At 43.6% G+C, this 15,399-nt stretch overlaps 1 protein-coding gene across 1 annotated transcript in view; it reads left to right on the top strand.

Moving 5' to 3' along the window:
- The window catches only part of LOC124145701 (xanthine dehydrogenase/oxidase-like), a 65,243-nt gene that overhangs the window by 26,063 nt on the left and 23,781 nt on the right, over window positions 1-15,399 (top strand). The window contains exons 13-21 of the mRNA XM_048401233.1: window positions 200-293; window positions 1,903-2,015; window positions 2,675-2,859; window positions 4,046-4,205; window positions 6,366-6,561; window positions 7,934-8,115; window positions 9,897-10,016; window positions 12,285-12,506; window positions 15,150-15,213. Of these exons, the coding sequence (XP_048257190.1) occupies window positions 200-293; window positions 1,903-2,015; window positions 2,675-2,859; window positions 4,046-4,205; window positions 6,366-6,561; window positions 7,934-8,115; window positions 9,897-10,016; window positions 12,285-12,506; window positions 15,150-15,213 (1,336 nt within the window). The remainder of the gene's footprint in view (window positions 1-199; window positions 294-1,902; window positions 2,016-2,674; window positions 2,860-4,045; window positions 4,206-6,365; window positions 6,562-7,933; window positions 8,116-9,896; window positions 10,017-12,284; window positions 12,507-15,149; window positions 15,214-15,399) is intronic.

Here is a 15,399-nt window from a genome sequence, read left to right as displayed (position 1 = left end):
CCCGTGGAGATTCTGGGTAAGAAATCCCCATCAATCTAAATTTTATGCTGGTCGTAAGAAGCGACTTATTGGAACGGCTGGTCACGCTCTCTCTTCTAACCTGAAAAGATAATTCATTCCTATGAGTTTTGATACGACGTTTTTGCATATCTGTACTGTTATTTCTTATGTATTTTGATTTTTTTGGTCATTATTCCAGAGTATTGGAGGCAACATCATGACTGCAAGTCCTATATCTGATCTCATCCCTCTCCTCATGGCTGCAGGTGCAACGCTCACGGTCGGAAGTAAAGGTACATCTCGCCACAGCTGTTAGCTCTGTTGACGACTTGTAAAGACAGTGCATTGCATATGGGACATTCACAGGTTTCATTGTTAAGTACTTAGTCACTATATGGCTGGAAAATTGCCGATGTGACTTTAAATATTAACTCACTCACTCATTGTTAAGTACAGATACGTCTATGTGATTTAACGTGATTTTTTTGTGTTTGCACATCAGCACCACCTGACAGCGTTCAGATTAAATGCAGTTGATGTCCTTTTTGTGTCTGAGTGGGTCATCCATGTTACTCTGACTCATGGCATCCCAGTTGATTGGCACGATAAAGTGGGCAACAGACCGGACTAGTGCAAAGAAAAGGCGGACCAGTACAAGCAGCTTAAAACACGTGCATGCATAAAACCGACAAAAGCCGTACTAGTGCAAGCAGCTAAAAACACGTGCATGCATTAAACCGACAAAAGCCGTACTAGTGCAAGCAGCTAAAAACACGTGCATGCATAAAACCGACAAAAGCCGTACTAGTGCAAGCAGCTAAAAACACGTGCATGCATAAAACCGACAAAAGCCGTAATAGTACAAGCAGCTAAAAACACGTGCATGCATAATACCGACAAAAGCCGGACTAGTACAAGCAGCTAAAAACACGTGCATGCATAATACCGACAAAAGCCGGACTGGTACAAGCAGCTAAAAACACGTGCATGCATAAAACCGACAAAAGGCTTGACTAGTAGCGCAGCCACACACACGGGCATGCACAAAACCGACATCTGGCCTGATTAGTACAATCAGCCATACACACGTGCATGCACAAAACCGTCAAAGGCCCGACGTGTACAAGCAGCAACAATCACGTGCATGCATAAAGCAGACTAGTAAAAGCAGCCACACACACAGGCATGCACACAATCCAGATAAGGCCTGATTCATAAAGCAGTCAAAAACATGTGCATGCACAAGATCTGACTGGTACAAGCAGCCACACGCACGTGCATGCACAATAACGCCAGAAGGCCGGACTAGAAGTGGCAGCTTAAACACGTGCATGTACAAAACCGGTAAAAGGCCCGACTTGTAAAAGCAATCATGCACACGTACATGCACACAATCGGCAAAAGACCGGAATAGTATAAGCAGCTAAAACACGTGCGTGCACAAAACCGACATAAGGCAGGACTAATAAAAGCAGCAACACACATGGGCCTGAACAAAACCGTCAAAAGGCCGGACGAGTATAAGCAGCTAATACACGTGCGTGCACAAAGCCGACATAAGGCCTGACTAGCACAAGCAGAAACACGAGTCCATGTACAAAATCGGCAAAAGGTCGGACTGGTACAAGCAGCCATACACGCGTTGATTTAGGATTGATGTCCTTCCACCATAATTATTTTGTCGCAGACAAATTGTATTAATAGGTATATTTTTATGAATGTACTATGCATGAATATTTTGAGTATAGCTACAATATGGACAATGACAATAAGTGAAACCTTGTATCCGACCCTGGTAAACTAAAAATTGGAAAACAAAGCGAATTAAATATCATCAAAAAAACAATGTATGACTAACCAGTCATCTGTTTCTCCTGTACCCGACATCTGTACTTCCAACAGGTGAACCTCAAAGGACGGTAAGGATGGACGGAGACTTTTTTAAAGGATACAGAAAGATAGCAGTGCATCCCAAAGAGATTCTGTTGTCGGTTCACCTTCCCTTTACATCCGAGGTAAATAAATGACAGAACGAAGAAGAAAAAATAGGTCAGGCTTCCACAGATCCCAACACCCTGTGCTTGAGTGAGTGAGTGAGTGAGTTGGGTTTAACGCCGCTTTTAACAGTATTCCAGTTATATCACGGCGTGTCAGCTTAATGTACCCACGCAATTGGGTCTTCAGCAACCCATATGCATGCTTGCCGTCAAAGGCGACTATGCTTGTCGTAAGAGGCGACTAACGGGATCGGGTGGTCAGGCTCGCTGACTTGGTTGATGCATGTCATCGTATCCCAACTGCGTATTTCGATGTTCATAATGTCACTGGATTGTCTGGTCCAGACTCGATTATTTACGGACCGTCGTCATAACGCTATGATATTGCTGATTACGGCGTTAAACAACAACCAAAAAAACATCGTCATCTGTGATGCAGTGTTTTAATTTCTAGGAAGTAGTTTACATGTACAGAGAACAGAAGAGTGTATCACCCTGTATCACACAATGTTTAAACTGAAGTAATAAGCTCGTTCAGGCTTGTAACACATTTGCTTGTCGGTACGCATAGATCAATCTAACATTTGGCAATTAGCTGTTATGTAGTTCATGAGTATCTACCTCATGTAAGTTCAATAGAAAATAGTGTTTTCAGAATGTGTCTGTCTGATTTTCAGGACGAGTACTTCAGCGGATTTAAACAGGCTCACCGTAAAGATGACGACATCTCCATTGTGAACGCTGGAATGATGGTCAGATTCAAACCAGGGACCAATGTGGTGGATGATGCTATCTTGGCATACGGCGGCATGGCTCCAACCACCGTGTTGGCGAAGAGGGCAATGGAAGGACTGAAACAACAGTAAGGAAACATAGTATTTCCACTCGACTCCACTCCACCAAGTTCTCCACTCCACTCCACCCTGACAAACCTCACACCACCCCACCCCCACCACGCTCCAGTTCACTCAATTCCACTCCACTTCCACTTCCATTCCACTCCACCAAATTCTCCACTCCACTCCACCCCGACAAACCTCACACCACCCCACCCCCACCACGCTCCAGTCCACTCAATTCCACTCCACTTCCACTTCCATTCCACTCCACCAAGTTCTCCGCTCCTCTCCACTCCACTCCACTCCGAACAACTCCACCCCACGCTATACCACCAGACATCACCCCACCCCACTCCCACTCCATTCAAATCCGCTCCACCACCTCTCCCTCTCCATTCCACTCCACTCCAACCTGACCAAACCCACCCTACCCAAACCCACCCCACCCCGCTCCCGCTCCACTCCGGTGCGGTGCGGTGCGGTGCGGTGCGGTGCGACGTTAAGCATCCTCTCCCCCCGCCCATTTTTTAGTGTCTCTATCTTTTCTGACTGATGTTGAAATGGATAGAAATCCGCTCTTCCCGTGTTATATATCAATATAAAAACATTAAATCAACTCTTTCACAGAAAACTTGACGTCCGTAAGGGCAAGATGTGAATGGAACACCACATGGTCTTCATCACACTTTCCCGGAGTACCCAAGTAATGTAAAATAGACTCTTTCAATGCATATGAAATGCCTTCCGTCCAAAAACGCGATGTTCATAATGATTTTTCAAAGGCTCCTTCAGTATTCAAATGGACCGCCTCCGTGGTCTAATGGTAGAGCGTCCACCCGGAGAGCGGAAGGTCCGGGGTTCGATCCCCAACCGCGTCATACCAAAAGACGTTAAGAGATGGTACTGGCTGGCGCTCGGCATTAAGGGGCTAAAACAAGGACTTGTCGGCTCGGAGTCAGTATACTGTGTCTGAATGGGGTATTCATGTTAAACTGCGGCATGGTGTCTCAGTGAGCTAGCACTATAAATCGGCATCAGTCCGGACTAGTACAAGCAGCCACACACACACACACACGTACATGCACATCGCTATATAAGTGCAATAATCTTGGACGCGACGTTAAACCCCATTTCACCTCACCTCACCAGTATTCAAATGTCACGTTCAAATTACCTTTAAATATTTTAATGCCGCTTCCTTTACCTCAGGACCTGGAATGATGTGCTGCTGGAGAGGACGTGTGAACATTTGGCGAGTGACCTCCCTTTATCCCCCGGCTCACCAGGTGGCATGGTAGAATATCGTCGTACTCTCACAACCAGCTTCTTTTTCAAGTTCTACACTGACGTCACACAAAGACTGCAACAGGTCATCATGCATTAATTATGACAACGATGCATTTCGTAGACAAAATAATCATTTAAACTTCATTATTAACGTGAACCCCGGGGGTATTCCAGGTAAAAAACCCTGAGGTAAAACTTCACCTCAGCCATATGATGACCCAGCAATCAAATGGATAGGGTGGTCTGACTCGATGACTTGCTCATAAGTTCAATCGATTATCATATCACGACGTATCAGCTTAATGTGGAAAGAAAGCCCGAAGTGTTGCAGGTCTTAGAACTTTATCACTTGAAACGCAATATTGACGGGTATGGTGCTGAAAAACCTAGAAATATAATCGGGGGAACCGGGATTCGAACCCACGACGCCAGACTTCCGGCGTTTCAAAGGGACGCAACTCTGCAAAGTGAATTGCCGCGCATTAGACGACTGGCCCCCGTGCCCTCAATAGCTGCAAGACTGCTGGTGCGGCGTTATGCAATAACCACTCATTACAAAGACTCCCAGCAGGAAAGCAGTTAAGGTATTCAATCGTTACACGTAAGGTCAAGCTTCGATTCCCGTTATGAGGAAAATATACAGCCAATTCGTTCACCTTGATCACTCAGGGGCCCGTTCAACAAAGATAAGGGGGCACGGGTGGCCCTGTCGTCTAAGGCGCCGTGATTCGATGTGAAGAGTTGCGTCCCTTAGGCACGCCAGAAACCTATGATTGTGGGTTCGAATCCCGGTTCGCCCCGATTATGTTTCTAGGTTTGTCAGCACCATACCCGTGCTCGTGGGTTTCATCGAAGTGGTAAACGTCCGTGACCTGCATCACTTCGGGCTTTCCTCCCACTTTAAGCTGACACGCCGTGATATGACTGGAATACTGTTCAAAGCGGTGTTAAACCCAACGCACTCACTCACTCACTCACTCAACAAAGATAGCGGTATGATTTTAAAACATTTATGTTCACCTGTGAGTTACAGTCAAACGCTCCCATATACCTGTATTCTCAATTATGAGTACCCAAAGTGCACCACCCAACAGGATTCCTGGTAAGAATTGTTCTCCAGCAACATATGCTTGTAATGTCTTCGTACCTCTATTGCCTGGACTGTTGCTTATAATATCACTCACTGGTTTGTCTGGTCCAGACTTGATTATTTGCAGGTCGCCGTGATATAGCTGGAATATTTCTGAGTACGGCGTTACTGAAACAGCAAAAGTAGTCTTGTCGAACGACCTGATGAAATTTATAACCTGGTAGTGGTTGTACGATCGTTTTAGGATAATGCCGTTGATTGTGACTCAAGCTATCAACCACTGGCTTTTCTCCGTTACGTAATGACTTCTCTGTGATTGGTTGTTGTCGACTCTTAAGTTAATAGGGGGGCACGGGTGGCCCAGTCGTCCAAGGCGGATTGCTGTGCAGTGTTGCGTCCCTTGGGCACGCCAGAAACTTATGATTGTGGGTTCGAATCCCGGTTCGCCCCAATTATGTTTCTAGGTTTGTCAGCACCATACCCGTCCTTGTGAGTTTCACCGAAGTGATAAACGTCTGAGACCTGCATCACTTCGGGCTTTCCTCCCACATTAAGCTGACACGCCGTGATATAACTGGAATACTGTTAAAAGCGGCGTTAAACCCAACTCACTCACTTAAGTTAATACAACATTCACTCGCTCAAAACTACTCACAAATTATCCTTGATTTGAGTGAGCGAGCAAGTGAGTGAGTGAGTGAGTAAGTGAAAATTGTTTTACGCCACTTTTAGCCATGAACAAGATTTTTATTGAACACCAGAAATTGACTTCACACATTGTGCCCATATGGGGAAACGAACCAGGATCTTCGGCGTGACGAGCGAACGCTTAAACCACAAGCTACCCCACCGCCCCCTGCTTGTTTTGAAATGACTCGGATCATTTTATCAACATAATTACTTCCTGTAAGTAGGTCAGCAGATATGGGATAACACGCTAAGGACAAATTTTATCAAAATAAAGAGTAAGTATATTTTAAATCCCGTGTTGAAAAACGTCTTCATCACTTAGCAACATCATATATGCTGCATATTTAAACAGATAAAATGTCTTTCAGTTTGGCATCATGACATTCTTTATTAATTGTACATTTTTTTAACTTTGTGATGTCTATAGAGCAAAGGTAAATAAAGGGGCTAATCTCCCAACAGACACCAGGAGGCATTGTCCCCAGTGACGCTGTGAAGGACATTGAGCGAAGGGTCAGCGAGGGGGTACAACTGTACGAGGCTGTACCAGACGACCAAGACCCGACTGATGCAGTGGGAAGACCACTCGTACACACATCCGCGCTGCAGCAGACCACAGGCGAGGCTGTGTACATAGATGACATGCCCATGATTGATGGTAAGGATTATTGTCCCGAAACATGACCCGTCTATTGATGATGGTAAGGACTATTGTCCCTACACATGACCTGGCTATGGCTGATGGTAAGGATCACTGTCCCTACACATGACCTGGCTATCGCTGATGGTAAGGATCACTGTCCCTACACATGACCTGGCTATGGCTGATGGTAAGGATCACTGTCCCTACACATGACCTGGCTATGGCTGATGGTAAGGATCACTCTCCCTCCACGCGTCCTTGCTATGGCTGATGGTAAGGATCACTCTCCCTCCACATGACCTGGCTATGGCTGATGGTAAGGACGATTGTCCCTACATATGACCTGTCTATAGTTGATGGTAGGGACGATTTTCCCTATATATCATCTGTCTATGGCGGATGGTAAGGATCACAGTCCCTCAACATGCCCCGCCTAAAATTGATGGTGAGGATTTTTGTCCTTCACACGACCTGTCTATGGTTGATGGTTAGGATTATTGTCCTTCACATGACCTGTCTATGGTTGATGGTTAGGATTTCTATTATGTTGCTATCGTAATCATGGATATCACGGACACGAATCAAGGGATATCAGATGCATAGACTTCCCGTGAAGATCGGGGTAGAATAGGTCTTCAGCAACCCATGCTTGACGTAGAAGGCGACTATGCTTGTCGTAAGAGGCGACTAGCGGGATCGGGTAGTCAGGCTCGCTGACCTGGTTGATGCATGTTATCGATCCCAATTGCGTGGATCGATTCTCATGATGTCAATCACGGGATTGTCGGGTCTAGACTCGACCGGGCTTGCCGTCATATAGCTGGAATATTGCTGAGAGCGGCGTTAAACAACACACCAACCAAGCCAAACCAAACCAGATGCATAGACTCAGTCTTGCCCTCAATCCTTAATGTATGGGTTGTGACCAAGACAAATCCGTATGTTTCAAATCACAATGTGGGGCTTTTATTGTCTGATGGTTTTTAATCTAAAAATTCTGTGGAAAATCAAAAATATCTCTTAATAGTATTGAAACATTTGTGAACAATTTGCACATAGCCTTGAAAGTTGTTTTGGAAAATAAATAATACATAACCTAATTGTACATGTAATTAAAAACATTTTGATTTCTTTTCTTGGCCCTTCATCAAACGATCCAGAGGTACTCTGCCAACAGTGAGTGCAATACACTGACTTCCTGTTTAATGGATAGAGTTGCACAAAGCGACCTTAGCGTTAGGATGATCGTAACTCCAATACTTTAACATAGGCTTACGATCGTCTAAGATCGCTGTGTGCAAGTGGGCCCTTGTATGTACAGTAAAACAATGCATACTACATACAGGCATACCTGATCGGTAATTATGTTTCACAATCATATTTCCAGGTGAACTATACGCTGCGTTTGTATTCAGCACAAAGGCACATGCTAAAATCCTATCAGTCGACGCCTCGGAGGCACTAAGTATGCCTGGTGTAGTGGACTTTGTCAGCTTTAAAGACATCCCGGCACTGACAACATTTGGTGTTGCGAGTCAAGATGAAATGGAAATATTTGCTTCTAAAGAGGTAAGCAGTATACATCAGCAGGTAGGGTAACTGAATGCCTTCAGTTTGCCCAATAATGGTAACATTTTACCATAACGGAACCTGAAGACCATCAGTTGGTGCATTGAGGTCAACAGTAAACATCACTATGATCAGATGGTCAAAAGAAATCAACGTTTTACCTTCAGGGCCCACTTGCACAAAGCGATCTTAGCGCTAAGACTATTGTAAGCCTATGTTAAAGTATGGGAGTTACGATCATATTAGCGCTAAGACCATTGTAAGCCTATGTTAAAGTATGGGAGTTACGATCATCTTAGCACTAAGACCATTGTATGCCTATGTTAAAGTATGGGAGTTACAATCATCTTAGCACTAAGACCATTGTATGCCTGTGTTAAAGTATGGGAGTTACAATCATCTTAGCACTAAGACCATTGTAAGACTATGTTAAAGTATGGGAGTTACGATCATCTTAGCACTAAGACCATTGTATGCCTGTGTTAAAGTATGGGAGTTACAATCATCTTAGCACTAAGACCATTGTATGCCTGTGTTAAAGTATGGGAGTTACAATCATCTTAGCACTAAGACCATTGTAAGACTATGTTAAAGTATGGGAGTTACGATCATCTTAGCGCTAAGACAATTGTATGCCTATGTTAAAGTATGGGAGTTACAATCATCTTAGCACTAAGACCATTGTATGCCTATGTTAAAGTATGGGAGTTACAATCATCTTAGCGCTAAGACTATTGTAAGCCTATGTTAAAGTATGGGAGTTACGATTATCTTAGCGCTGAGACTACTGTAAGCCTATGTTAAAATATGGGAGTTACGATCATCTCAGCGTTAAGACTATTGTAGGCCTATGTTAAAGCATGTGAATTACTATCATCTTAGCGCTAAGATCGCTTTGTGCAAGTGGGCCCATGTGTTCAATAGGGATCAACAGATTACCATCATTTGGACAAATGACATAAACAGTGATACACTAGAAGGCCGAAAGGGTATATAGTACTCCACCGGTGGTCAAATGAGGTCAAAATTTACCGCCATTGAGTGAATGAGTGAATATGGTTTTACCCGGCTTTAAGCAATATTCCAGCAATATCACGGTGGGGGACACCAGAAATGGGCTTCTCACATTGTACCCATCTGGGGAATCGAACTCGGGTCTTCGGCTTGACGAGCGAACGCTTTAACCACTAGGCTACCCTACCACCCCTACCATCAGAGGCTCCATTGATGTCACCAGTACGCTTCTATTAGCTGAAATCAGGTATTACCTAAGTATGTAAGGTGAACATACGTGTTTATTACGTGTATTTTGTGTGATCCCGAGGGAGCCCAGTCGTCTAGAGCGCCGCATTTCGCTGTGCAGAGTTGTGTCCCTTGGGCAAGCCAGAACCCTATGAAAGTGGGTTCGATCCCGGTTCGCTGCGATTATGTTTCTGGGTTGTCAGCACCAAGCCCGTGCTTTGGGTTTCACCGCAGTGGTAAATGTCTGAGACCTGCATCACTTTGGGCTTTCCTCTCACATTAAGCTGACACGCAGTGATATAACTGGAATACTGTTCAAAGCGGCGTTAAACCCAACTCACTCACTCACTCCAGAGCAGGTAGTCACAAGCCACTGTGTGGAGGTCGTCAGCTCCGACCAACTGAGCCAGTCCCGACCTGAGGCTCCACATGTTTAAACGCCACCATTGGTAAGACAATAATCAGCAGAAAACTACCTTACCAAGTAGTTGATGTCTGAAACATACATATATCATATCATCTTCGCCCTATTCTTTCAGGTAATATTCCAAGGTCAAATCATTGCTTGCATCCTGGGAGAAACTCAGATCGAGGCTCAGAGAGCGGCCAAAACTGTCAAGGTTGAATATGAAGACTTGACTCCCATCATCACCATTGAGGTACACTCATCACGTGAACATGTGTTCAACATTTGAGACAGGAGAAAACACGTACATTATCTCTTTGTTGGCTTGTTGTTTAAAGCTGCACTCAGCAATATTCCATCTATATGACGGCGGTCTCTAATATCGAGTCTGTGATTGATATCATGAGCATCGATCCACGCAATTGGGATCGATAACATGCATCAACCAAGTCAGCGAGCCTGACCACCCGATCCCGTTATAGCCGCCTCTTACGCCAAGCATAGTCGCCTTTTACGGCAAGCATGGTTTGCGGAAGACCTTTTCTAACCCGGATCTTATCTTTTGGTAATGAATGGATTTATCATCAAATAATAATTTTGTTTGGTTCTTTGATATTTAATATTGGGAAATGAATAAAAGATCGTTAACAATATGCACGTTTTAACATTCACTCAACTTCAAAAGAAACGTGAATTTGAAGTGGTAAAAGTTACATGCCATAGAAATGAAAGTTTTCAACAGAAACAAGTTAAAATTGGCAGGGTGATAGCAACATATTTAATTTCACATAAGACAGCATTTCATGAACTTCAAGTAGGATTTAAGGTCACGGTGACGTTTAAAAGTCTTTTTGAATCACATTCAGTAACGGGTGTGGCCGCTGATTGGTCTGTAGTGAGTCTCTGACGTCACTCGAGCATGTGTGGTTGCACGAATGAATCTGTCCCGTAGTTGTGACGTCACCATGTACCGATCTTGTCTATCTGACGTCACACGCGGTCGGCCACTAATGGACGATAGTCTGCAGTGTTGGTCAGCTGATGATGTGCCTGAAGCCTGTATGTTGTGGAATGATGGACACCCAGGTGCCTGGAAATCCGTGGCATGCTCCATCTTGCTTCATTCAGTAAGACCGACTGCCCTCGTCCGGTTTCCGGACCGCCTCCGTGGTCTAGTGGTAGAGCGTCCGCCCGGAGCGCGGAAGGCCCGGGGTTCGATCCCCGACCGCGTCATACCAAAAGACGTTAAAAGATGATACTTGTTGTTACCCTGTCTGGCGCTCGGCATTAAGGGGCTAAAACAAGGTCGGCTCGGAGTCAGTATACTGTGTCTGAGTGGGGTATTCATGTTAAACTGCGGCATGGTATCTCAGTGAGCTAGCACTATAAATCGGCATCAGTCCGGACTAGTACAAGCAGCCCCCCCCCCCCCCCCCCCCCCCCACACACACACGTCGCTAGTTCACTCCATTTCACCTCACCTCGTCATGGTGTTTTTGTGTCTAACTTAAAGTCAAACAAGAAAACCAAAAGCTATTGTTTGAGACCAGATGACAAGGCGTCCGATGAATCAATTAATACGTTCCCAAACTTTCTGGTTATAAAAAAGTGTTCCACGTTTTATGCATTTCCCGGAGAAGTTCGTGCAATTATCCCAAGTTGCGGGTTGGTGAATAGTATCATGTGAAATAAAATAGAACGTTGTTTAATAATTTGCCATCACGTCTGTTTGAAGATATCACCCATCAAACATCTTCGCGTTTCTTTTGAGTTCAGTATATCTGTCGAAAAGACAGTGCCCAGTCACGTGGTTATATAACAGTTGAAATGAGGTGAAATTGAGTTTAACGGTGCGTCCTGGGCTTCGGATCCCAAGCAGCGAAGTTTACACGTTCTCTGAGGCTTGATTTTACTCGCATCTTGGGCTTCGGATCCCAAGCAGCAAAGTTTACACGTTCTCCGAGGCTTGACTTTACTGGCATCTTGGGCATCGGGTCCCAAGCAGCGAAGTTTACACGTCCTCTGAGGCTTGATTTTACTGGCATCTTGGGCTTCGGATCTCAAGCAGCAAAGTTTACACGTTCTCTGAGGCTTGATTTTACTGGCATCGTGGGCTTCGGATCCCAAGCAGCAAAGTTTACACGTTCTCTGAGGCTTGATTTTACTGGCATCTTGGGCTTCGGATCCCAAGCAGCAAAGTTTACACGTTCTCTGAGGCTTGATTTTACTGGCATCTTGAATTGTAAGAGAGCATTAACGTAAACAATATTTTTTACATGAGAAAAGTATAAGTGTAGTCTGCACGTAGGCAATGGAGATCCCTATGAACAACAACATCAAATTAGAGCGATATTAATTTGTTGTATCCATTATTACTTGCGGTATCCTAAGTCTTCAATGGGTTTAGGAGTATTATGCACCTAGGCTATGGAGATCCATATGAGACACAACATGAAATTAGAGCGATAGTAACGAACATGTTATATCACTGATTTTTTATTTTTTTTCCTTTCGTTTCCAGCAAGCGATTCAGGAAAACTCGTTTTTCAATCCCAATATAAGTGTGACAAACGGTGACCTTGACCTTGGTTTCCGCGAATCAGATCACGTGATAGAGGACGAACTGCGGATTGGTCCACAAGAACATTTTTACTTGGAGACTAACGTGGCTGCAGCAAGACCAACCAATGAGGAGGGAGGGATGGAAATTATCTCCAGTACCCAATTCCCATCTGGAATTCAGGTTTGAAAACTGACCCCCTGAGAGAGTGAGTGAGTGAGTGAGTATGGTTTCACGCCGCTTTTAGCAATATTCCAGCAATATCACGGCGTCGGGCATCGAACCCGGGTCTTCGGCGTGACGAGCGAACGCTTTAACCACTAGGCTACCCGACCGCCCCTGACCTCTGAACATCATTTAATTAGGATGCATTTAGAAGAATAAGTTGACTTGGCCTCATCTGTCGGAATTCTTGCTGAAGGCCGTCTCTGTTGTCGGTTTTAGTTTAAATTTATTATATTCTCGTGAAAAGGATTGGGCGTAATTATCACAAATTAGAACGACCTCTCCAATAGATTTACAAGTATGGTTATTTACAATAAATACATTAAATGACAGAAACGAAAGAAGGGAAAGCGAGAAACGTATGTATACTAGCGGACAAAAGTAACTGTGCTTCAAATAAATGTGCTCCGAATGGACGACATGGCCAGAAAGGGAGTTCGTTTAACAACTCAAGTAACCATGTCAATATCGGGTGTGACAATTTGCGTTGATACAGACGAGCCTGCGGCGGCGCATTGACGGCTGATGATATTGAAAACAACCTGGGGGTGGTTTTCGAAATGACAACGAAAGATTAATCCAACTGAGCTAGCGTTACCTGCCGGTTCTAGTCCTGTCGTAGGCGTCTTCCACTCTCATCCCAGACATGTTCTTTTGGGGAAGAGGTCTAAAAGTCCAGGCAATCTAGGCCATTTTTTCACTCAACTTGCAACATAATTTATTTCACCACTGAATGAAAAGTGGATCAAACGTTTTCCGATTTATATTCAAATTCTGGTATTTGGTGGTTTTATTTGATTTCCACAAATGAACTACAGGGGAGATGACTCATTAACTTCTTGTGAAACAACTGGTTTTGGGTGAATTCTGAGAGGTTTATTTCCAACAAGTATTTACATGAATGAAAACGAAACTTGTTATAGCGTTTATTGTCATGTTGATAAGTAGATTCAGACAATAACAATCAGCATTGATATCTAAAGTCGCCAAAACTCGTCATTTAAGAGATACATATTGGTATTTGGTAGTTATATTGGATTTATGCAAATGATTGAGTATTCTACATGCATCCTTAGGTCTGCTTCCCCAATGAAGAAGTTCAAATCACTCAAATATGTCATCAGAGAACAACAGTGCATAATATTCTGTGTCTTGCCATCAAACTCTTGGCGGCCATCTTGGAATTTTAGGCCACCAGGGGGCTCTGGTGACGGAGTTTCTATCCAAAAGTGTTAACTATACTTCAGTGAGCTAGCGTAGCAAGTTAAATGCATATAAGTCCTAGTACACTGTTTAAGGGTTAAAAGATTCAACAGTGTAAACACACATTTAGGAAACTTGGTGGCCATCTTGAATTTTTGCACATTTGTCAATAGTCAAAAACGTTCAGTAGTTGTGAATATCTTTTTAGAAACAAAATAGGGCTATTTCGCAATGCAGCACATGCTTTTTTCATTAAAACATTGAACCTCATCTGAAATATGGAAGATATATTGATAACTGGTGGCCATATCGGATTATGCAAATTAGACATATTTCCCAAACTGGGATTGCTTGGAGCTTTTAGTATGTTGTTTTCGGGACCTTGTAGGGAAGCTTTGTGGTGAAATAAATTCTGTTGCAATCCGTCTAAGTGTAACCTTATTTTGCCTGGACTATAAAGAAACAGCCGCCCACAAACAGCATGTTACAACGCGTGTTACAACGTGTGGGCGGGAATTATTCTACTGCAACGCGACGTTACATGCCTGCAATTGCTAAAAGGGTGGAAAATGATCTCGAACGGTATTCCCGGTGGCATTCAAATTGCCATTAACATTGCCATTAAATTGCCATTACCATTGCCATTAAATTGCCATTACCATTGCCATTAAATTGCCATTATTGTGTTTGCGCCATTCCTGTTTGAAGCATACCCACGGCGTGTAGACATTGATTAATAGCAAGCAGTGGCATTGCGAAAGCACCTGATAGCTAAACAATCATTGAATGCTGTTCACATTTCGTGAGTATCATGCGCCCAACAAACACGCAAACATCCTAATTGTGCGCCCTGCTGGAACATGCACGTGCAAATTGTTAATCACGACCTCAAAGTCGAGACGATGTCTTCATGAATATGCCTCATTTAAATTCTGAATAAATGTATTTTTATTGAACTTTATATGAAGCACAGTTACTATACATCAACACGATTTCTCAAGTAAACCCTTTTGTTTTCTAAACATTGTACCTTCCTAAAGATGTTTTCGATGACATGATTAGGTGAAGCTGCATTGCCAAATGCCATCAGGTCAATATTAACATCACAAGTATCGTTCACAATTAACAATAGTGAGCGCACCAATTCGCTTCTTGCTAATTCAAAATTGGACATTCAATTAAAAAAATAATATGAATATTAACATGGGCTGCCTCATCGGCATTTTGAATACTCTTTTAAACCTTCTCCAAATATGTCATTTTTTAATTCACCATCACCATGTCTTAATTTTGTATGTATTAAATTAATTTTTCAAAGACAATATGGATTATGGTAGATTTATCGATTGAGAAGGCAGGACAAGCCAAGACTTGACTGATGTCATGGGTTTATTTCAGCATCAAGTTGCAGCTGCACTTGGCGTTCCGGCTAACAAAATAGTGTCAAGAGTTAAACGTATAGGTGAGATTAGTAAATGTGCTTAACGATAACTTACTGATGTGTTCCGTGTCACACTGCAACGGGCTTTCGCAGCACAAGGTCACCCGTGGGAACTCCGGAATAGTGTTGGTCCTAAGCAACCTATGCTGATCGTAAGAGGCGACATAGTGGATCGGATGGTAAGGCTCTGCGACTTGGTTGATGGCG

Source organism: Haliotis rufescens, unplaced genomic scaffold (genome assembly GCF_023055435.1).
Source record: "Haliotis rufescens isolate VD_foot unplaced genomic scaffold, xgHalRufe1.0.p SCAF_21, whole genome shotgun sequence".
NCBI lineage: Eukaryota > Metazoa > Mollusca > Gastropoda > Lepetellida > Haliotidae > Haliotis > Haliotis rufescens.
This window is presented reverse-complemented; position numbering and strand designations above follow the sequence as displayed.